This window comes from Neopsephotus bourkii, unplaced genomic scaffold, assembly GCF_033783945.1.
Source record: "Neopsephotus bourkii isolate Nb327-2 ecotype Australia unplaced genomic scaffold, CSIRO-AGI_Nbou_v1 NB_1749, whole genome shotgun sequence".
NCBI classification, from domain to species: Eukaryota; Metazoa; Chordata; class Aves; order Psittaciformes; family Psittacidae; genus Neopsephotus; species Neopsephotus bourkii.
In genome coordinates, this window is record NW_026902223.1 from 7,002,934 (window position 1) to 7,026,721 (window position 23,788).

Genomic DNA, 23,788 nt, shown 5'->3' on the forward strand with positions numbered 1-23,788 from the left:
CCAGGAAGCACGGATATCCGGGTGACTGGGGATGAAGGGAAGCTCTGGATGCTCAGGCTGTTGCCAACCCAGCCACAGCTCTGCCATCAGTGCCATGCCAACACACTGCTCCCCATTCCCATTGCTCCCTGTCTTTCTGCTCCTTCCTCCTAGTCCTTCCCTGCTGTGCTGGTAGGGATGACCAGAGGAAGAGTGGCAAGTGGAGCACTGATGCATCCATGCAGTGCTGAAACTAAAGTCTAGGGCTCCGTTTCCCCTCAGCAGTCAGCAGGGAGGATGTCACTCTCCATCCATGGAGAGAACTCGGATAAGCCAATTCGGAGGCCTGGAATAACCCGGGTAAAACCCCACCCTGGGCCATGGGAAGGCTGGGGCTGACCAGCACTGCGGAGGGCGCCCGCTCATCCCAGCTCTTCCCCGGGAGGACACACATGAAAAGTGGATGCAGGGAATTAGCAGTGCCATCTGGAGAGGCTCCAGCTCCAGCTCCAGCCCCTGGCTCACTGCTGATGCTTCATTAACAGCTCCCTCCTTTCAGCTCCTGTCTCCTTGGCTTCTGCCGCGATCAGCTGGGCTGGAGTTTTGTTGTCTTGGGTTATTTCCAAGTGGAAATAATTTCTCATTTCTTTTAACAATCAGGACACAGAGAAAGAGACAGGAGAGGGAGGAATTTCCAGGGGATGAAAGGGCAGGATTAAGGACACGGCTTTCGCTTTGTTGTCCCTCTACTGCGCCTAAGAAATTCCTTTCCGGAAAAGGCTTTAATTAACTATGTTTTTCTGACAGGAAAGGAACCTGGACCTGGAGATAGGACTGACAATCCTGGCTGCAACCTCAGCAGATTCATAAACACGGGCTCTTAGCACAGTACGCTGCAGTTTGCTTTACAAAGGCACTGACCGTCATCCCAGCCTGGAAAATGAGGCACAGTGGGAAAAAAACCCAGGCATGAGCAAGGCTGCCGTGCTTGGCGCCGGCAGGAATAGGATCTGAGTGCACTGAACCACAGGGCTACAGTGGCCCAAGATGTGGGAAGGGACCTTTGCATAGAGCCAGTAGAAATATCTCCATTGCCTTCTGGACCAACAGCCCTGCTCACATAACAGGATACATCACGGGGGGGGGAGAGAAAGAGGCCCGGTGGCAAAGTGGGACATTTAGAAAGCATCGCACTGATGTGTCTGCATCCTCCACTGCCACAAACCCCTCCAGGAACAGAGTCAATCAAAAATAACATTTGGGGCTGATTTTCATCCAAATGAGCTCTCTCCAGACATTTTAAGGCACCAGTAAATCAGCCAACTTCTGGGTTGCTTAACCCTTCTCATGGAGCCTGCATCCAGTCTGAAAGAGAGCATCATCTCAGAAAACATCCTGTTCTCGACCTGCAAACCTGGCCATGGTCCTGTGTCTGTTCTTCATCAGCAGCACCCCCGGTGACCTCCTTGTGCCCTGACCTGCTTAGTCTTTCTGCAGCTCATCTTTCTACATAGGCCTGGACACAAAAGGCCAAAGATCCATATAGGTTTCCAGAGGAAGCCTCACCCTCACCTTACACAATAATGTTAACTCCTTGCAGGGAAACTGGTCCCTCTGAGAATGGCATTTTCCCTTTTTTGAGCCATGTCAAACAGGGAGCTCTCACTGAACTCACATCTTGCTCCTCTCGCATCTTTCCAACTAATGAACTCCCAGCTGATAACAAATGCTGACTGCTGCTGCTGCAACATCTGCCTCTGCTCTCAGCATTTACCAGCGCAAGAGGCTTACCTGGTTTACCAATTACTGCCTCCGTAAGCGAGCATTGCTTTACTTTTCCATTATCATTTTAAACGGTTCCCACCTCTTCCAGTGCCCTCAGCCCTGGCAGATGCCTCCATGCCCAGCAGCAGCACAGGGCACATATGGCCGATGTGCCAGAGGGTAAGCAGAGAGAGAACAAACATCTGCCTGCTCCAGGGAGCCAACTGCTGAAGTGGGCAGAGCTTTTCCTAGGGGCTGCAGGTCCACGTCAGGAGGGTTTCCCATCCCACACTACCACTACTAACAGCCCTCTTCTCAACACAAGACTTCAGTCTCACTTGTGATTTAATTCCTTACTCGTTTTACAGATGCTTCTCCGACTCTTCTGCAACCTAAGGATTTCCTGGGAGATGCTGTATCGAATCCTTTACTGGACTTTAGGTAGATTCAGCGTACTGCAGCTCAGAAATGAGCTACTCCTGCTTTCCTCCCTCCTGCCCCTGCTCAAAATCAGGATTGCAGGCTCTGGTTATAAAACACCAACTCTTTTCTTTTTATTATTAGCTCTGTCATAAATCCTTGCACTTGGATTTGCAATTTCATGTGACAGCTCTTTCCAGGCACTGAAGGGAGTTTATCTTCTCTCCCTGATGAACTTCTCAGGATTTTTACTGTTGCTTCGTCTCAAATCTCATTTCCAAGTTCAACGTCATCATCATTCTTATTGAAAAGGGTGGCAGAACGCTCATTTTGGGTTGGGTTGGGCAGACATCTCTTCTTGGTCATCAACCCCTCTGCATCAGTCCTGCTCTGCCTCCTCTTGAGCTCCATGCACAGTCATCTGTGAGCCACTCATCTGAGCCAAAACTTCATCTCCCCCTTATTCATACTCAGGAGGAACCCAGGTTACAGCTGCCTGCTCCTGGTGCTGGAGCCTGTTCTTGTACAAGGGAAGCACAGGGATTAACACCGTCCACCCTATGGCAGGATTTGCCCTCCTGGGGCTCCTGGCTGTTGGTCCAAGAGCTGCCAGCAGCTTCTTATCTCTGATGACAGGATCTGCCTGCTTCATGGAGCACGCATCCGTATTCGTGACCCCAGCACATCACGGAGCCCGCCAGCCTCTCGGCTTCCCCATCACAGGGCAAGCTCTGCTTGGCCCCTTCTTGTTATTTTTGGCTGTGCTTTTGTCTCTGGGCTTCTCTAACCTTTAGCAATGAAAACAGAACCACAGAAAGCTGCTGCCCTGGTCTTTAGCTGGCAGTGAGCAATCAGAATGGGCAGAGGCTGAAGGCTAAAACCTCAAATTAGCAGCATGGGACTGGAATGAGCCAGCAGTGACCAGGCAGGTCATACCTGTGACTTCAAGGGCAGGAACCCTATGGGGAGAGGGGAGGTGGGCATCTGGTTTCAGATAAATGCCCACTTTGTGCTAATTAATTAGAAATCCAGCACAGATAAGAGGATTTAGGTGGCTGTATAGCTAAGTATTCCTGTAAAGCCATGTGTGACTATGGAGCTGCTGAGAAAGGGAATTCACCCTGTGGTCATTAGACACACACATGCATGAGAGAAAGCTGAGTCTGGGACCTGGGAAACCAGGGGTTTGCTCATGGCTCTGTCTCAGGCCACAGCTCATTAATACCAGCTCAGGACAATAGCAGATCACACAGTAGCAATGATGCAAATTGAATCAGGCATCGAGACATGACAGCAACTTCTTTCCAATGAGCCACACACATCGAGATCGATGGCAGCAATGCCCAAGTCACCAAGTGGCCTTGAGGAAGCTACTCCACCAGACCTTTGGGTTTGCTGTGTTTGGGGTGTTTTTTGAATCAAATGATTACATTCAGCACATATCCATCTCTGGGGATACAGGCAGTTGTGTTGGGATAATCACTGCAGGAAGATGGATAAGACACTGCCTAAGCCAGCGCTGCTGTAGAGAGAATTACTGTCAATTTTTTACCTCAAGCTCAGCATGTGGCTTTAGGGAAATAATTTGACTTCCCACATTTTCCTTCCCTATAAATGAGAAGCGATAGCAAAGACTCACTTTCCAGAATCAAATGAGGTAAAAAGCATTAGCAGTTGGAAACTACTTTACCAATCTTGCCTCAGAAAGTGTGAGACTATAGAGACAACAATGTTCAAGTCCTTGGCCAGAATGGAAGGTTGATGCATCATATTTAACACCTCCCGAATGAAATCACCCCTACCCCTCAGGCCACTGCAAGGGCAGAACTTCATCCATTAGCTATTTGATGGATACAAACAAAGACAAAGAGCTGAGCAATGAGAATGTGAGGCCCATTCTGTAAGTCTGGAGTTGCGAATAAGGAAACCAGTGAGTTAGAGGGAAGGATTTGCAACCTGACTCTTTATGAAGGCTCCTCTCTCCAGAGTGCAAATCAGAGTAGTAGCTAGGTGCTAAATAAATATTTAGTAAGTGGAAAAAGCTCCATTTAATGAGGAATTATTTGGTGAAACGAGCTGGGGAAATGGTTTCAGTAGCGCTGCAACAGAAGCCGGCGCCGCCTCCTGCCCCACGGGATGCTGTGGTTCTACTCATGTTGCGTAAGACAGGATCTCCAGCTGGGACAGACGCAGGAAATATAACTCATTACCGAAATGCAAGAGCCTTTCGGGGTTAAACCACTGTTAGACCAGCCAGATTCATTCCTGAGCCACAGAATTTGCCTAGCAGCAGCTTTGGAAGATGACTATCTTCCTTCATAACAGTGATGTTGCAGACAGGATGGTCTAAGTGTAGTGGTGATGCCAAGTCTGCAGAAAGAAGTAATTTTTTCTCCTCTTTTATGTAGAAGGGCTGAACCCCATTTCCACACCTTTATCTACATCATTAGGCTGCTGAAATGGTAGTTCCATGTTTAAATGGTAATTACTGTATCTCTCTTTTAAGGTGCATTTTCAAGGGGTTAGTGCCTCAATCTTCCTTGCAATTACATGGAGTGGTTAGTACAACCCCTCGGCTATATCCCGAGGTCCCTTAGCTCACCTCTGCTGCAGTTTCCAGTACATGAGCACTCACAGAACTAGTCCTTCAGAGAGCTGCTGTCTTCAAGTGTTCAGCCGGATAATGAGCCGATTACTGTGCCTGCTTCTCCTGGCAATGATGAGCTCCAGGCATGAACAGGCTGTGCACCACCAGTTGCTGCAGTTAATATTCCTCTCCCTTCTATCCCTTCAACTTGATGGGGCTGGTTTTGCAGAGACCAGCCCCTTTTGGGACAAGAACTTCTATAGATTGACATAGCAGAAAGGGAGAACCAAACCTTGCCAAAGCCCAAATATAAAAGCCCAATAATAAACCAGTCACTTGGCCTTGCTGATGAAGTGAACCTTGAAGCGCTGAGCACAGATTTGTCATTGCAGCTGTGACACACGTGCACCAGGGATGGAGCGGCTGTGGTTTATTATGCCCCTACAGCTGAGAAGAGAAATTACAGCCTCCTCAAATGCAAGGCTGTTTCTAAGTGAACAGCAATATTTGAGATCACAAATTAAAAATCATGCTGTGCTTTGGAAACTGCTGAATTTAAATGTCAGGCTGTTTCTTTGAAAGCTGTAAGATAGCTCATTCCTCTCCAGGGAAATTGAGTAGGAGCTTGTCTACACAGGGAAGTGGAATAGCAACCACACACCAGTTTTGCATGCAAACTCATACTCTGTACTTCAAGACTGGGTTAAGCAAAATCACACAAAGGCATTCACTAGAGAGGACAACAGCCCTCCTGCCTTAGCTCCCATCATCCCAGCACACAAACCATAGCTTGCTTTGCAGTAGTAACCCCACAGATTAACATTAATGTTTGCCCAAGATGTGAGGGGAAAAAAGGTCTTTTAAGAAAATTAAGTGTCTGAGAAACAGTGCTTATTTTGCAAGCTACACAGGTTCAAAACTGGCTTACGTACCATGGATAAAGCAAATCACTGTCTGAGGCAACTCAACACCCAGGGAAAACCTCACAGCACAGCAGACAAAGTGGCCCCAGCCTGTCTCTAGTTCCAAAGAGCTATAATGCCTCGGTGAAGCAGGCTCCAGATTTGTCTGCTGCTGGTCCACTAGAGGACAACCTAATAATGATGAACTCCTTTGGCTTACATAGTAAAAGGCCTATACCGAAAATGCTGCTGCCAAATCTGGTTCCCAGCCCCATGCTGGCATTGCTGCTGCTATGTGGGCTGGGCCTCATTTTTAACAGATTACTTCTCGTCCCAAATGATGGAGACTTGTGAAGCTCCAAATCAGGCTCCTACAGCTGATGCCACCCTTTGCAACAGCCTCCAGAGAAGGAGACAGAAGCAAGAGAGATTTCCAGACAGACAAATGTGGTTTTTATAATGCAAACCCAATCCCCTAACACTGCACTTTACCACAGAGAAAAAGCTGCCTGTTGCTGCTGGGTTTCTCACTGGGTTTCTCCCAACAATATCATGCTTTTTCAGTGCAGGAAATACTCGGAGGTACAGAATGGTCATTTTGCCCTGGTAACATGTAATTTATCAAACCATAATAGAGGAACTCAACTCATATATAAACAGTGGGCAGGAAGCACAACAAAATCATCACCTCAAAGCCACAGAAAACAGGAGGCAACTGCTCTGGAAAAGCAAATAAAGAGCAAAGCAGCTTCTCAAAAAGCAAAGGTCTTTTGCCTCCTATTATTAAGGAAAAAATAGAACACAAATAAAATCTGAGCTCGCAGTAAAGCTCATTTCTACAGCTAGGAAGCAAATGAGCTGTGGAAAGAAGTGGAACAGCAGAAAACAGCAGAGAATTAATTACAAGTCAAGTGTCTCAAGTTGGAATTAGAGTTAGAAGGGTCAGAGGGTCAAAGTAACAGAGTTTTCAGTGGGTAATTTGGTGCCTTGACATCCCTCGGCCCCGCTATTAGAGATGTGCCGGTGACTCAGGGATGAAAAGTGCATATGTCTCTGCGAGACAGCAGAACACACACTGAAGAAGGCAGATCAGAGCTGAAGTCTCCTACTGTCGACGGCGAGGCCAGGCTGGCTGTAATAGGGAGGGCACAGATCCTACCCATCCCTTCGTGAGCCACTCGGGGAAGCGATGGCACTGCCCAGCCCCTGGACCAGGAGGAGGGCAGCTCCTCCCGGCCCCGCTCAGCTCCGGCATTCCCTCCCACCCGAGGCCGGCGGAGGGATGCTCTCGGAATACACGGCATCAGCTGCTCTTTGATGTCAGTACCTGCTCCAGGCTCGGCGCGCCGGGAGTGGGCGAGCGGAGCGCAGCGCAGCCGAGTCGCAGCCTCTGCTCGCCGGCTGCAGTAGGGCTCCTGCCTCCCGCTCTCTGCCGGCCTCGTCGGGGTAAGGGGAGACCCCCACCCCCCCCACCCCATCGCCGCTGCGGATCCATCGGGGGAACTTGTCCAACTTTCTCCATCCCTGCCACCGGCACTCATTGCCATGGCCCCCGCCAACTCCTCCCGCAACTTCTCGGCTCCGGAGGCTCGGAACGGCTCAGGTGAGCAGGGGCTGCGCGGGGCGGTGGCGCGGAGAGCTTGGTGGGGGCAAGTTCGCCTGACCACGGCTCTTGTGCTACTCGGTGGTGCTAAGCCCGGTGCTGTTCGTACCCCATGAAGTGGGAGATGCTGAGCGCAGGGACCCCCCAGCACCCCAACCCCGGGCGGGAGAGCCGCCTTCAGCACCCGCGGGCGGACAGCTCCCGGGACACCCCCTCCTGCAGCCCGACCACCAGCGTTGGCCCCTATGGCTTGAAGCGATTCTACCCTTTGGCTGTGAGGCTGTAACACCACCAGCAGCCTGTCGATCGTAGCTGCAAAGAGATGGACCAGCCCTGCTAGACAGGGAGGGGAATGAGGCATAGACAACATCGTTGGAGAGGGAGGCTAAGATCCTCATCGGTCCGTGTTTTCCGTATTACCACCGCTCACAAATCAATAGTTCAGGGTGAGGCAGTTCTTGATGGTGCAGGTTGGTGACACTCTTCAACAGAAGGTGTTTTGTATGTGGTCTTTGACTCCCTCTGCACCAGCATGTCTTTTATCAACTGAAAATGCTTTAAGGTGCTCCCTTCTGAAATGCAGTAAAGATGTGGTTTCTCATGTGTTTGGGCATGGCCGAAAGCAAAAGTCACCTTAGAGGAAAAAAAATTGGTCCTCATTCAGCTCACCTAATGCTCCTTCGGGACTTTAAAGAGTAACAAGGCAGCCACAGGGACAAGTCAATGCCTGAAGTAGCTGTTTCAGCAAACAAACTGCAGACACTGGGGTGTACACAGAAGCAGCACTGAAAATTCAGATTCAATGATCTCAAGATAAAGGAGACTTTAGAAATTACTTTTGAGTATTTGATACACGTGCACTTCTGGCTCCAGCCTGTCATACTCGCACATGAACCATTGCTTCACACTAGCTTCCAGCTAATAACTCTTGAGAGTCCTCCTTGGACAAACACCAGCAACAGGCAAGATACTACAGACCTGTATGGGCTACCTTTTACACAAAGCCTTTGGCCTTGCATACATTCTGCTTTAAGGCCAGCTGATCTCATTCCAAGTGTTACAGGATCACCATGAGCACTGTATTGATTATGCTGCAGGAGAACGACATTTTTGTCTCAATTTCCAGCTACCCAAGTGGCCTTTACATTTCACTCACACAGTTCAGTCCCACTACATTCATTACAAAGTTTGGGGCTAAGACACAAGGAGAGCAGAACTCAATAGCTACATGCAGAACAGCAGGACATCCTTCAATTTCTAGTCTGCCACCTTCAAGCATTAAGGAGGTGTGAGATCTGTTTGGATGTGCAGGGGATCCACAGCCCGGATGCTGAAGACTTAAGTGTCAGGACTCAATAGAGTGCTGATAGCAGTATGTTATCTGCCAAAAGCCATGCAACATGGGGCATTTCCTTGCATTAATGAGCAGCCAGGAGGAACAGGGATCATTTAAACCCCTACAAATCGCCTGGACCAGGCTTTTTTGTCTTATCAACCAAACCTGGCTTTCATCTATAGGTCCCTGCCAGTTCTGTGCCTCACTGGCTGCTTTCTTTCATTCGTATAGAGGCTTTCTGATAAAATGGTACAGCAACTGCTCTACTGCACTCTAACCTTGGCCTTGCTTATGCCTAAGCTGGCTGCTTCCTAGTGCCAGAGGGACTGAGGCAGTGACAGCTCATGTCCTGTTTCTAAGAGCACTGATATGACATAAAGGTGATATAGCACACACTTCCAGCCACAGGCCAGCTGTGCAGCCCCAGTTATCTTCCCAATTCAGTTCAGATTGACTGTCACACCAGAGTAAACCTGGACAAGTTTGTGCTCAAGAATTCTTGAGGTCAAAGGCAGCAAATAGACACTGCAAACAGACACTGCTTTGGCAGAGACACCACCTCATAATTACCTCTTGTTTCACTTTACCTCCCCTTCCAGATTTCCCTAGGTTCTGTTGGAGGACACTTCCCCACTTCTACAGCTGCAGGCTGCTAAGGAGATGGAATAGTAAAGTGTCTGAAAGTGCTTCCAATTACCACCACATTCAATCATCTGCAAGTCAATGAAAGACACATGCACCCCCGGCTTAGAGACCTTCTTGCATGTCTGTAACAGCCACACAAATAACTCACACAAAGCCTTCCCCTAGGAAAAAACCCCACCATGTCCCATAGGAGAGGAGTAATGAGATTTGTCTGAGCTGAGAAGGGTGATTTCAGACTCCATCACAGCCTGCACATGGCAGTTTTGCACACCACAACCAGTGCCTCAGACCCCACCTTCTGTGCCCAAGAGCAGATAATCCCTGTTCATTGGCACTGAGGGCTTATGGCTCCCAAACGTGGTTTTAAACCCAGGTTAGGGACAAGGGAAATGTGAATTTAACTACGTTTGGGCCTCCTACCCCAAAGGCACCAATCAGACATCAGTGATAGAAAGACAAGTGTTAGCAGGCAAGAATTTTCCCTTGGAAATCCACCTGCATCCAGAACTCAGACACAGCATCTTTAAACCATGTTTTAACCCTTGTAGAATTAAGGCATTCCCTGTTGAGAGGCCACTCAAGCATACTCCCAAATCCCTGTCTGGCCACTCACCTGGATTTCTTTCTATAAGAGAAACTAGAAAGGGGGAGAGGGGCAGGGAAGGAAGATGGAAAGGAGAGCAACAGAGCTGGGGCACAGCCAGGGTACAGTCCTGGGTATCACAAGATAGATAAGCATTAGTTATCTGCCTTCACGGCCAATGAACTCTGTGTGTGGTGCTGATAAACCACCTAGCAGATGAGCTGAGGCTTTCTGACAACAGCTTGAGCATTGACTAGATCCAGACTCTGGCACCTCCTCAGTGGCTTCACCTCTCCCATGTGCAAAGCACCAGCTGCCTCACCCATTCACCTTAGAAATAGCAGGGCAACCATCATACCCTGCAGGAGAAGTTACTGTTGGCTCTGTCAGACAGCAGTGAAACCAAAAGCACACCAGTCTAATGTTAGTTTCCAAAACCAGAACTGGGGAGATACAGGACAGAAGTGCATCAGGAGAGCTGGGAAAGATGCCCACACACGGACACATTTGGGTGGGTGGTGTGCTGCATGTACTGAGTGGTGAAAAGTGTCAAATCCCAGCTAAGCCTCTCATCATTCCAAGCTACACCTTTGAGGGGGATCCAGCTGCAGGACAGGGCAAGCACATAGAGGAGTAAGGAGTTGCCTCTGGGTTGCACTCACTGCTTTGGTTTGTTTTGGCAGCAGCAGAGAAGCCAGCACCGTACACCAATGTGATCATGCCTAGTCTCTTCAGCATCATCTGCTTCCTGGGCATTGTGGGGAACCTCATTGTCATCTACACCATTGTCAAGAAGAAGAAGCTGAGATGCAAACAGACCGTGCCAGATATTTTCATCTTCAACCTCTCCATTGTGGACCTCCTCTTCCTCTTGGGCATGCCCTTCCTTATCCACCAGCTCCTAGGCAATGGGTCATGGTACTTTGGAGCTCCTCTATGCACCATCATCACCGCTTTGGACACAAACAGCCAGATCACCAGCACCAACATCCTTACAGTGATGACACTGGACCGCTACCTGGCGACTGTTTACCCCCTAAAATCTACTTATGTCCGCACCCCATGTGTTGCAGCTCTGGTTATCTGCTTGGTGTGGCTCCTCTCCTTCCTGACCATCATTCCCGTGTGGATGTATGCAGGTCTTATGCCTCTGGAGGACGGGACTGTCCGCTGCGCTCTCTTGCTTCCCAACCCAGAGACTGATATCTACTGGTTCACCCTCTACCAATTCATGCTGGCATTTGCTGTGCCATTGATTGTGATCTGTGTGGTCTATTTTAAGATCCTCCAGCACATGGCCACCACCGTGGTCCCATTGCCGCAACGGAGCCTCCAGGTTCGTACAAAAAAAGTCACCCGCATGGCAGTTGCCATCTGCTCAGCCTTTTTCATCTGTTGGGCTCCCTTCTACATCCTCCAGCTGGTTCACCTCGGCATCGACACACCATCCATGGCCTTCTTCTACGCCTACAACTTTGCCATTAGCTTGGGCTATGCCAACAGTTGCCTCAACCCCTTCCTCTACATTGCCCTCAGCGAGACCTTCAAGCGCCAGTTCTTAGTGGCCATCCGCCCTGCCAAAGAGCCATGTCGCAACAGCAGCTCCATCAACAACAACAGTGTGACAGAGGCCAGCGTGTGCCTGAAGCTGGCACCGGAATCCACCCAGCAGACCCAGTTTCTGGAGGACTTCTCCCCACGTTCAGTAGCTCTGCCTGTGACTGTGGCTGTTCACTAGGGCACTCTGAAGCGACCACCTTCAGATCTATGAGTTGATGGAGAAGCAGCAGCTTCAAGCAATTCTTGACGAAGCATATGAACTGCAAGCTTCCACCTCCGAGAGTCCAGGTGCCTCTCTTTGTCATTGCAGGGCTCCGCTTCCACACTGCCCTTGGCCTATGAGATGCTGCATACTGCTGCATCTTTCCCCTTGTGCATGGGAGGGCTCTGTCACACTGTTGAGGCCCCTCAAAGAAGATGAATAGAAAAGAGAGAAAGAACAGAAAGGATTTCAAGGGGGAACATTCACCCTGGAAGAATAAAACCTTCATCAACAACACCGCTGCCTGATGACTCCTCACCGCTGGGCCTGATCAGGGTTCCTAAGCAGCATGTCGATAGAGAGCTTCTTCTTTCAAAACTTAAACCTTTGAAACACAGTGCCATATATTTACTTTTGATAAGCAATCTGACCTGCAAGCTTTGCTGACCGGGCTCATGTCCCAGAAGCCAACAGCAGAGAGAGATCTTGGGGCCACAAGTCTCACCTAGGTCTGCCACTTGGCCTTTCGTTCCATCTGCCTCTCATGGACTCTACTGTTTGGCAACCAGGACATCTTCAAGAACTGGCTAATTTTGATGCTAATCCTACGTATTTCAGGAAGAAAACAGGCAGTTCCAATTGCACTGCTTCAAAGGACTGCGAACAATAACCAGAACTACTGCTGCTAACACCAGCTTTGTGGCTTTTCATGGCAACGAGCAGGTTCTCGCACCACTCGCTCCTCATACTGCTCTTGTGCCTCGAAGCCTGCATGGCCATCAGGGAACCCCATGCAGAGGGTTTGGAACGGGACTGAAAAGCACAGTGTGCAGAGATCTGCGGGATGAGGAGCTGTGACCAGGCAGCTCAGAGGAAGCAGAGTTGCTTATGTCGCTTTCTCAACGCTTTACAAAGTGGAAAGAGGGCAAATTAAATGTCTGTGTTTTGTATGTGCAGCTTTAACAGTCGGAGGTTAAGAAATAGCTTAGATCATTACAAAAGACTAGAGAAAAGACAGCACAGATGAGCTTAACACAGGGGATTACACTGAAAGCCTGTGCAGGGCTCCAAGGGGACCGTGCAGGCATTGTTCAGCAGTGTTAAATGTGGAGGAACTGGTTATTGTAGATGAGTTTAATATAAAGAAGAATTAAAACCATCAAACAGCACAAGAGAATCTGTTGCCACGCTTACCGTTTCGTGCCACCAGCCACCCACCCCATATCCAGAACCAGAAATTCACCCTTACACAGCCGAACTGTGTCACCTGCACAGGGCTTTCTAAGCCATGTGCATCTCACATGTGCAATAATACCCCCACGCTTGTAGGTGTTAAGTACAGCCAATACTTCATTCTACACACAGGCATTCACTCACCTCTGGTGACTGAAGCAGGCTGTTGTGCTTGATTTTGACATCAGATGCAGCACATGGCTTGTTGAGCCATTGCACGAACCCCGTAACAGGGTCTGTACTTTCACCCCAGGCTCTGCCAACCTGCACCCACTTCAGCAGCACATCCACACCGTGACTACCTGCTATCTTGTCAGTTTTCCACCCCTGTTTCCCTGGGCAATAAAGCCAGACACGTATGGAGCTTTTGAGCTTTATGACTATATCTCTGCTGCATTCTAACTGCCAGGAATTGTCCTTTGCAGGTTTTCATGGAGCTGCTTTGCTCTTTGGTCAATACCCACTCCAAAGGGCTCAGGAGCAAAGGTTGAGGAAGATGTGTGCTGGGCCAAGCCAGACCTGCTCTCAGGACAAAGGGAGCTATTGTGTTATCTCTCTCTCATAAGGAAGTTAAGGGGAGGACTGGCACACTTCTCTGTGAACGGAGGTGATAATGGGTGGGTGTTTTTTTTCCCTCTTTTAATACCAGCAAGAGGGAAATGGAAACAGACTGAACTGTCAGGGCTCTGAGAGCAGCACACTGTAGATATTATCTTGGCTGCACAGTAAAGGTGTTAATGGTTGAACTAGTCTGTTCCTGTCTGAAGTGAGTCAGTCTGACCCACTGCAGCTAAGCCACATGCTAAAAAGCATAGGGACACCATAGGCTAACAAAGGAGGGAGGCCAGCACCAGCTGGTGCAGCACTCAGAAGGGTCTTTGTGAGGCAGACCTTTTCTAGGTCTCATCACACTGAGGACACAGAACACAGGCACCTTCCCAGGCTGAAGTCCTTTTAGATCTCATTTATGTGAAGTGGAAAGCCATGCGAGAGAGACCTCATCCCAGTACTAGGAACAAGGCTTCCCATTTAGCTTGTATCCCAGCAGGGGCCCTACCCCTTCCCACTGCCCTGCAATGCTCCAGATGTCTACATACTGGCTATGGGATCCCTTCCCTTTCCATGTGCATTCATAAAAAGCTGTGGCAAACACACTTTGGGAACGCAAGGACGTGGATACCTGTGGATGTGCTGGGAGGGTGGGAAGAGAGGTACAGACAGCATATAGCTTTCCTTAAATCACCCCAAAGCACAGGGCAAGGTGAACAAAAGCCTCTCCAATGAAGATGAACCTTTTGATCCAACACCTTCGGAAGTGTCCCCATACCTAGGGGTCAAGGTAAGGCCTTCCAATAGTTAAACAGTCCCTGTGTACCTCGGAGAGACCTAATCCAAATATCCTACCCTTTTTCCCTATTTTTCAGCACCAGCTTCAAGTCAGAGAATCTGTCGATGTCCTGGGTTACATTCAGCTTTATCACCTTGTCTTTTCTGTTCTTTGCATCTACTATGTGATCCCCCCACCTCAGTGCCTCACTGAGAGCCTGAATAAAAGGCATTTCTGACTAGAAAAGGACAGAGCTACTCACACAGAGATAGGCAGCCTGAAGTGCTGTGAGGTCTGGCTGAAAGGCATGATGAGAAGGGCACAGAGATAACACAGTGTGTTTCCCTGCAGTCCTGCTTCCCATACATAGCCCAGTGTCTCTTGCTTGATAGGAATAAAGGGAATCCAGCTAAATAACTAGGGGGAAAAACACCCCCAAGCCCAAAGGGGGATAGGAAGAAACTGTTCAGTGTTTGCATCAATAGCCTGACACACTGGGTGAGACAAATCCCCTTGGCTCTTTTTGCCAGCACTTTTCCCATGTGCTCGAGAGCTGCCTTGTCAGACAGCAGGAAGACAGATGGGTTCACTCTGCACCCCCTCCCCTTCCCCTCCTTGTCCTCAGAGGTGTGACTGAAGCCACATGTCACAGCTCTGCTCTTGATGAATTCCCATATGGGGCAGATGGGCCAGTTACTTTTACTCCTGCTTTCCCAGATAGCAACAGAGCCTTCCTTGGCTGGACACTGCGGGATTCAGTCCCTGGCTCACACTTTGTTACCTCTTTCCCATTACCCACATCCCTGTGTCCACATCAGGTAGTACTGTATGCTCCTGCCTTGCCCACAGTCACAGCTCTGCCAAGCCAGCCCTAATGACAAGCTGGAGCTGAGGTCCCCAAAGCCCTGCTAGGCTCCTCGTGGTACCCTTTCCCAGTCAGCCTCCTCCATCTGGAGTGTCTGTGCAGCTAAACCTGCCCCAGAGCACACTGTGCCTGTGATGGAGAGCAAGAACAAGGCTGGGGGCTGCTGGGTGGGGAGGAGGGAAAGGTGAGGTGAGTCACTGGCCCCTGGGACACAGCCAGAACCTGACTAACCGTGTTTCATCAACCCTCCTGGGCTGCTAATTGGATGCATTTCATTCAACAGGCTCACACCGGTGGGAGAGGAGCCACGTGGCAGGTACAGATACGTTCCAGCCTACCCATTTCCCATTAGGCCAGTGCAGGGACCACACAGCAATGCCTTTTCTCACTCACCTCCTATTGACAAAGCAACACCTAAACCCTCACACCCCCCCCTGCAGCCTTTCCACTTACTCCATCCCTGATGCAGGACTGGAAGGGGGACAGTGTGCTTCATCAGTGTAAAGTAAAGGGCTCCTCCAGCAGACCAGGCTCTTCAGTGCTTCCAGGCAACAGAAGATGTGTTTCTGAAGCTATATTTACAGGGCAGCAATTGAACGTGGAGCTCACTGCACCACCAGAGGGTAAACCTATAAAAGAGATGCAGACCCTCCTGACTGCAGGAGAGTGTGAGAGATGATGCTTCCTGCTTTGAAAACCTTTGTTCCCTACCTATATCCCATTTGGGAAACAGCTCCTACGATCACACAAGACACAACAGCTGTCCTCTCACAGCATCTTTCTACCAGTATGGTTATGCTGGCTGTAGAAATCACCAATCCTGATCCCCCAGCACTGGCTTTTCCTGAAGGGTAGAGGTGGGCTTCAACAGCTGCAAAGTTACACTTGAGAAGTGGCTTTAGTACGAGACACGATGGTGCATGCAATACAGCGCTTTCAAAAGCACTTCTGGATGTGCTGAGGACAAGCATGTTAGAAAAGCTTCCAGGGTTGACAGCTCAATACCTTTCACCATCTCTAAATGCTGCTTGCAAAAGGTCAAGCTTCGTATGAAAGAATCCTCCTCCAAAGCAAAGTCAGACCACACCAGTATCGCCTTCCCCAAGCACACCAGCTGAACACCACAAGCACCACTGAAGACTCAAGGCCCCATCCTGCAGGTCCATACAGGGTTAGTCCCTTGGGAATGAGGACCAAGTTCTGCCCGTCGCACCAGAACTTGAGTTTACACCACAGCAGGGAGGGGGGTTTAGCACAACAGGGAGCAGACCTTACCCCAGGTGCTGACTGCATCATCATCCAGCACCCCATGAGAAAAGGAGAGCTTCAGGGTCTGGCTCCACAGGGGAGCTTTTCTGAGCTTCAATTGAACAGTGAAGGTTTTTCAAACCACGCAGGTTTTGCTTTAGTCCTTAAACCTTATTTCTTCCACTTAAAACAAGTTAAGAGATGAGTCAGCCCTTCCCTCCTCTGTCCCCTGCAGGTTTCCACTCGCAGGGGAGGCAGCCCAGAGTAATGACATCATTTTAATTATTCAGGTGTTCAGTTATTAAGTTGCCTTTGCTAAGTCTGAAGAAGCTCTTACCCTTCCCTCCCTCCACGTGCTGCTGGAAGCACATCAGCTCGGTGACTTGGGGCTGCCTTGCCCTGCTCCACCAGGCACTGCAGAGGAGAAAGCAGAGCTCTTCATAGCAGCCACAGCAAGGAGACTCCTGCCTCATCCAGGAGCAGCGCTTCTTACCCCCACATCCCACTGCAGGCTTGGGGATGCAGTCCTCTGCCTATTCTCCCGTGGGCCTTGACCACAGGAAGCCAACACTAACACTGTGACATAGAGCACTCAATAGGGATAAGCATGGTGATGGAAATGGTGGGTGAAGTTATCGCTGATGAGGGATTCTTAAAGCTCTTATTCACTTACTCCATTAGGAGGCTGGTTCTTGGAGGTGCACCTTCTCCAGCAGCCAGTTCTCTCCCACTGAGGAGTGGAAACAGGTTTGGAAAGGAGCAGACTGTTCACGCCAGGGCTCCCTCTGTCCTCCTTCCCATCTGCTGGTAAATGAAGACTTTGGATTTCAACTCACACAAAGCATTTTGAGGATTCAATCCCCCCCCTCCACTCCTTCCTAATAGTTAAGTCCTTACAACCTTTTAGACCATAAGCCCCAACTTAGACCTCCAGCTGCAACGTGCATTCATTGTTATCAACACAGAAACTGCTTTAGAGGAGGAAAAGGAGTGAAATGTCACTTCTCACAGTGAGAGCACATCTCCTGTCCTTTGCTTTTATCCCAGTCGAGACACTTCTCTCCCCAGCCAACCCCTGCCACTGAAGAAAGCACACAAACATTTGCTCCCAGGCTGAGCCATGTCGTGCCAAGCCACGGCCCCCAGCCAGTACTGACACAATCCCTATGTTTAGGAGCACAAACACTGGCAGCTCAATGAGAGGGGACTCATTTGCTGGCATTAATATTCAGTCTTTCTGTAGCATGGGAAGCATCAATTGTTCCCTGTGAAATAAATCATGTGTCTTTGCTGGGGGGATTTTAATGAGGCCTCCTCCTTCTTCTCCCAACACTCTCAGACTGGGGGGAAAGAGGGGAAAAAAGCAAAACAACATTCCAGCATCTCCCCATCAACCCTGCATAGTAATGGCCCAATCAGGGTAATTAGGATGTCTCCTGTGTGCTCAGGGAGGCTTTACCCAGCAAATTCAGCCTGCTGTTCATTACGTTGCTGCAGCATAGCTAATTCCTCCTGGGTTTAGAGAGAAGGGGAGCAGACCAGCTTTGTATGCAGTTGGGAAAAGGGCTATGTTGAGTATACCTTTGGGGCACTCAGCAGCTTCTCTTCCTGTGCCAACCAGAGCACACACGAGAGCAAAGAAACATGCATGCAGGAAACTGAGGCCCCTTCTGCAGAGCCACAGGGCAGCCCTTTGGGGCAGGAAAGCTCATACACTGTCCTGGCAAGGCACATAAATGGGAGCCTTTCCCAAGGCTGCTGGAAGCTGGATGGACACTTCATCTCCCTTGCCTTTCTACACTAGGTCCCATAGAGCCACCATCCCCTAGGTGTGCATCTGTATTCAGGTTGGCAGACCCTATTGAGACCCTCTCCTATCAGGTTTAAGGAGCCCCAACAGTGATCCCATCACCCAGAGATGCTCTGGGAGAATCTATACTCCACCTCCCAGCCACTGGCTAACACATGAGCAGCTCACAGCTCACATCACTGGCTTAGTTTATCATCTTTCCAGTCTATGTGACATCATGTCCAAGCTCAGGCTTGCTAGGAATGGATTAAGAGCTCCACAGTTGACACTCTGCTATTTTCTCATCTCCAGATGTGGCTAAAGCACGTAGCAGAAGTGTTGGTGTGCGGATGCGGGGTGAGGGAGGATAACACTGTGGTCTCAGTCAAGGCTGCACTGAGCTAGCCACATAGCTGCACATTGAGACTTGGCTCAGTCTACAGCAGCGGCTGCTTAATTCTTTACAAGCCTGTCCAGACAGGCCTGGCAGGTAGGCTCAGCCCCTAACTTTGTGGCTGTCTGCTCTTTTCCTTCTTGATGCCTCTATTTCCTCAAGCCTGGAGAAGTTCCTTTAGCAGCAGTAATTGCCAGCTCCCATTTGTGAAACTCATACGAGTTACTGGCCTTGCTTGGAGAGGAAGGCTTGAAAGGGTGAATGGAGGGAGATTATAAAGCAAGATCTCAATGCAGAAGCTGTAATGTGCACTGCTGGTGTACAAGACACAAGGCAGCTGTGGCCCAGACACTAAGCAATCTTCTGTGCTTCCGTATCATATCTCTCTTCTGCATACCCATAGTCTAACTTGCTCCTAGGACAGCAGTTAACCAGGGAACAAAACTGACACTCCAAAGGGGTGAAAATACCACCCATGTTCAGACAGGTATATAATCCCTTCCAAGATGGGATGGCATCCCACCCATCGCACACAGGCACTCATGAGGCAATCACAGGCACTGAATAGCCACGCTCACACAAGGAAACAGGCCAGTTGCACAGGCAGCCTCAGACCCCCTTCACTGCTTGGCCACAGGAGGAAATCCAGAGTCTGCTCTGGCCGAAATCCAGAGTCTGCCTCCACCAAAATTAATGACATGGGATTAGGGGAAAGCCAAGTAAAACAAGGTCTGAGTCATGCCAAAAGCTTCTTCTGTGGGTGCCCAAGAGTGGGGTTTGACATTTCAGGGCTCTGATTTCCCTGCCAGAATGAGCTGCCAAGAAGGAAAGCTGACATGTTGCTGTCCTCTAATTCCTTGAGTCTAATAATGTGAAATGCTTTACAAGTATTAATGACCCGGAGCTCAGATGATGGCTGGAGATAGGACAATAATGATGATCATTTTATCCTTGGAAAGTGTAAGCTGTCATCTCAGATAAAACCTACAGTACCGCTGAGAAAAGGAACTGCTTATCTTGATTCTGCCCTTTGGTAAAGGAAAGCAGAAAAGAGCAGTGGGTTATTCAAGAAAAGACAAAGCTACCAGAAACACTTGTCTACAGCATTATAAGTGACAGATAAAAGCTATAGACCCTGCCAGCATCAGGGACCAGGCAGACCAGCTGAGCAGTGATGTACTGGAGACAGGACATAACCCCCACTTGTTTCATCTCCCCACATCACCTCCTTGTACTAATTCTCTCAAAATGTGCTTATTCAGCTAGCTGCCAAGATCTCAGATTCACTCATGGATCAAGCCCATGGGATGTGAATATTGCTTCAGATGAGTACGAGGTTGCCTAAGTGACACGCAGCCAACCTAGAGAATTACTAGCAGCAAATAAGCTTCTGCAACCAGTAACAAGCTGTGCGATACATTAGTTCTGTCAGGAGTGTTTTTCAGGAGTGTTTAATCTTTAAAGAGGAGCCATCAATTCTAATGAACTGCAATTGTGACAGCTCAGTGTAGAAGCCTAGAGTTTGTATTCTGCATCTGACTCTTCGTGTTGTAAAGGGACTCAAATGATGCTGCAGAAGCACTGGGTCTGTGTAGCGATTCTTCAACCCTTTTGCTATTGTGTTAGACGCTGCAAGCATGTGGAAGGCGTCAAAGACCACACAGGCAGTTCACAAAGTTATATCTAAGCTCCAGTTCCTATTTTGGAACATATTTTCCACAAAAACCTCTGCAGAAACTAATTTATTTGCACACACACACACTCAAGAACAGCCATCTCAGGACAGAAAGCAGCAGGGCATAGTTCGGTTATTGCAAGCTCTGGAGAAGTATTTATGCCAATAGGAACCCTTCACTGAAGCTCCTATGGAGAGGATCAGTCATACCAGGATACCTCACCAGCAATGAGTCACAAGCAGAAGACCCACATCATGTTTCCCTCCTTGCAAGAAGCTGTTGGGCGATGTCAATCAACTCACTTGCAAAGGAAGCTTTGAAGATGTCTCATCGTGAAAGAAGCAAGATCCCACAGCCCAGGTGGGGAAAAGCTGCCATCTCACCTTCCCATCCACTAGAATGGGATAACCCCCAAGGATGTCGAGTTTTAAGGAAATTCCACAGTTCCTTTACTCTCCTCCTCCCTCACCTTGATGATGAGTTAGGTAAAGGCAGTACCACCCCAACCGGGTTGGACTTGTAAATCACTGCACAGAGGGAGCAATCTGGGGCTGGCACTGGTGGTGCCAAGGGGAAAAGAGCTGGCTCCTACATAGCAGGAGGGCACCAGGAAACAAAACTCAGCTTATTGCTAGTCTTGCAATCAAAAAAGCCTGACTTCTGAAAGGGCAAAGCTGATACATCACAGGGTAAAGAAAGCTTTGAGGAATACGGAGTATAAAGCGCAATAGGAAGACCAGAAGCTTTGAGGAATACGGAGTATAAAGTGCAGTAGGAAGACTAGAGGAATTTCAAAGTACATACTCCTTTTTAACAAAAAAAAAAAAGGATGAGGAAACGGGGAAAAAAAGCTAAAAGGATTTTTGGACCAATGGCTAAACCAGGTTGGTCCTCACAAACTCCAAATAAGAACTTTAAGATGCTTTTATTAACTCCCAAAAGAAAAATTGCTGTCTGAAAGCAGGGTGCACTCAGTGACCTGTGAGACATCTGCCTGCACTTGGACAGTGTCACACATAAGGACACAGCTGGCAGTGGTGGCTCTGTGAGTGGCTTACATTGCCCCATCCTGCTGCTCCACATCACATCAGACATTTGTGTGTCCATGGCTGTAGTTTAGGATGCATTAGTGGGAACAGCAAACACCTCAAGGGGACAAGATATTAGCTTTACTTGAGTCGTAGCTGGTTGGGAGCAGAGGGAGTGGGAATGAGTATTGATTAGAAGATGTTATACTGCCTTTGAACCTTGCAAAAGTGCCTTAGGTAGCTCTTCTGCAGCACCCTCTGGCCCATGTTATCAGCATTAAAAACTCCATGCCCATAATTTGCAGAGGAGCTGGAATTTACCAACCTTATAGCCTTCTATGAGGAAGTAACTAGGTGGAGGGATGATGGTAGAGCGGTAGATATGGTTTTTCTTGATTTCAGTAAGGCATTTGATACTGTCTCCCACAGCATCCTCATAGATAAGCTAAGGAAGTGGCTAGAGGAGTGGCTGACACACCAGAAGGCTGTGCTGCCATTCAGTGAGACCTGGACAGGCTGGAGAGTTGGGTGCGGAGAAACTTGATGAAATTCAACAAGGGCAAGTGTAGAGTCTTGCATCTGGGGAAGAACAACCCCATGTACCAGTACAGGTTGGGGGTTGACCTGCTGGGAAGGAGTGAAGGGGAAAGGGACCTGGGGGTGCTGGTGGATAGGAGGATGACCATGAGCCAGCAATGTGCCCTTGTGGCCAAGAAGGCAAATGGCATCCTGGGGTGTATTAGAAAGGGTGTGGTTAGTAGGTCAAGAGAGGTTCTCCTCCCCCTCTATTCTGCCTTGGTGAGGCTGCATCTGGAATATTGTGTCCAGTTCTGGGCCCCTCAGTTCAAGGACAGGGAACTGCTTGAAAGAGTCCAGCGCAGAGCCACAAAGATGATGGAGTGGAGCATCTCCCTTATGAGGAGAGGCTGAGGGAGCTGGGTTTCTTCAGCTTGGAGAAGAGAAGACTGAGGGGTGACCTCATCAATGGTTACAAATATGCAAAGGGTGAGTGTCAGGATGATGGAGCTAGGTTTTTTTCAGCGATATCCAGTGATAGGACAAGGGGCAATGGGTGTAAACTGGAGCATAGGAGGTTCCATGTGAACAGCAGGAAAAACTTCTTTACTGTGAGAGTGACAGAGCACTGGAACAGGTTGCCCAGGGGGGTTGTGGAGTCTCCTACGTTGGAGATATTCAAGGCCCGCCTGGACAGGTTCCTGTGTGATGTACTCAAGGTTACCCTGCTCTTGCAGGGGGGTTGGACCAGATGATCTCTTGAGGTCCCTTCCAACCCTTGGGATTCTGCGATTTCTACAGTTGAAGAAACTGGTGCTTATGCTGGGTCTGACATATTCCAGTAAAACACATCAGGTCCTGACTGTTCCCCTGTGAATTGCTCACCCTGGAGTATTTACATCTTTGCTGCAGCAGCCTGCCTAGCAGTGTCTGTCCACACAGCTGAACCAAAGTACACACTGTCTGCCTTAAAATGAGATGAGCTGATGGCACTTCAGAGGCTTTGCCCTGGATGATAACACAAGGTAGAAGCATCAATAGTTCTGCATACATTTCCTTCCCTCCTGACTCAACTTTTCCCCCATCGTGCTTCAACTTAAAGGTTTCCTTTTAGCTTCCCAGAAAAGGTTTACAGCAGCCACCAAGGTCAGGACACCAGGATGACAAGTGCATCAAGTGGATGAAGTTGGTCAGTTTTCATCAGGTAACTAGAAGCAAAACATCTTTAGTCAAAAAGATCCATGACCAAGGGTGATGATGCCATCACTGGGAAAGGACAGATGCAAGGAAGCTCTAAGGAATAGGCCAAGATTCCAGTCAGCATCGTTTGTGCCACTCTGGGAGATGAAACAGTCCAGAGAAACCAGCAGCACCCCTTAGGGCTTGTTTTAAGCTCCAGAAGGAGCACTGGGCACTGGAGATGAGAGCCAGACAATTTCAGCCCCGAGGGAAGAGCAGTCAAAGGGAAACAATCATTGTGCTTTATGAAGGAAAGAAAGTATTTGTGGGTTTGGTTCTTTTTCAATAGAACACCTCAGAGGTCACTTCCTGCTACTTTCTCCTAGGGATGAAAATAAAACAAGAAATCAGAGTCAATTCCAAGTCTTTCAAGCAGACTTAGAAGATGGAATTATTGAGCTAATTAAACCCAGAAGTTTTATCAAGATCTGTTGCAGTCTTATTTGCCTCAAGTAGCTCTGTCAGGACACTTGATTTTGGCTGCTTATGCTACTGCTATTCAGCTGGCATAGGGGTTAAGATACCCCTTCCTTGCTCTGCTCCTCTCCCTGGGCATGCCCTGGCCACGCTGTCGCCAAAACACCCCACACAGCAAGCTAAATAAAACCACCAAAGAGCAAAGCAGCATTCAGGGTCAGCAAGAGGATGCTGGCAACAAACCCATCTAATGTAACAGTGAAAGGTCCTTCCTGAGCTTCTGGTCTGTGTGTTTCCATCTTAATTTCCTCTGTTAGACAAAACTATTGTAACTGTTCAGAATGAACCTGGCGCTCAGAGCATCTCTGCTGAGATATCCCTGAAGGTGGGTGATTGAACTGAGCAAAGACTTGATTTTCAATCCCTGCCCTCATACACATCTACCTGAAAGCAATGGCTTTGTTGTGCTGAGCCT

The 23,788-nt window shown here is 49.0% G+C and overlaps 1 protein-coding gene across 1 annotated transcript; it reads left to right on the plus strand.

Annotated features, from left to right (window-relative positions):
• Window positions 1-6,876: 6,876 nt before the first annotated feature.
• Window positions 6,877-11,755, plus strand: MCHR1 (melanin concentrating hormone receptor 1). Its single transcript, XM_061376918.1, has 2 exons — window positions 6,877-7,255; window positions 10,503-11,755. The coding sequence occupies exons 1-2, from the start codon at window positions 7,198-7,200 to the stop codon at window positions 11,555-11,557; spliced, it is 1,113 nt and encodes a 370-aa protein (XP_061232902.1). The 5' UTR covers window positions 6,877-7,197; the 3' UTR covers window positions 11,558-11,755.
• Window positions 11,756-23,788: the final 12,033 nt, after the last annotated feature.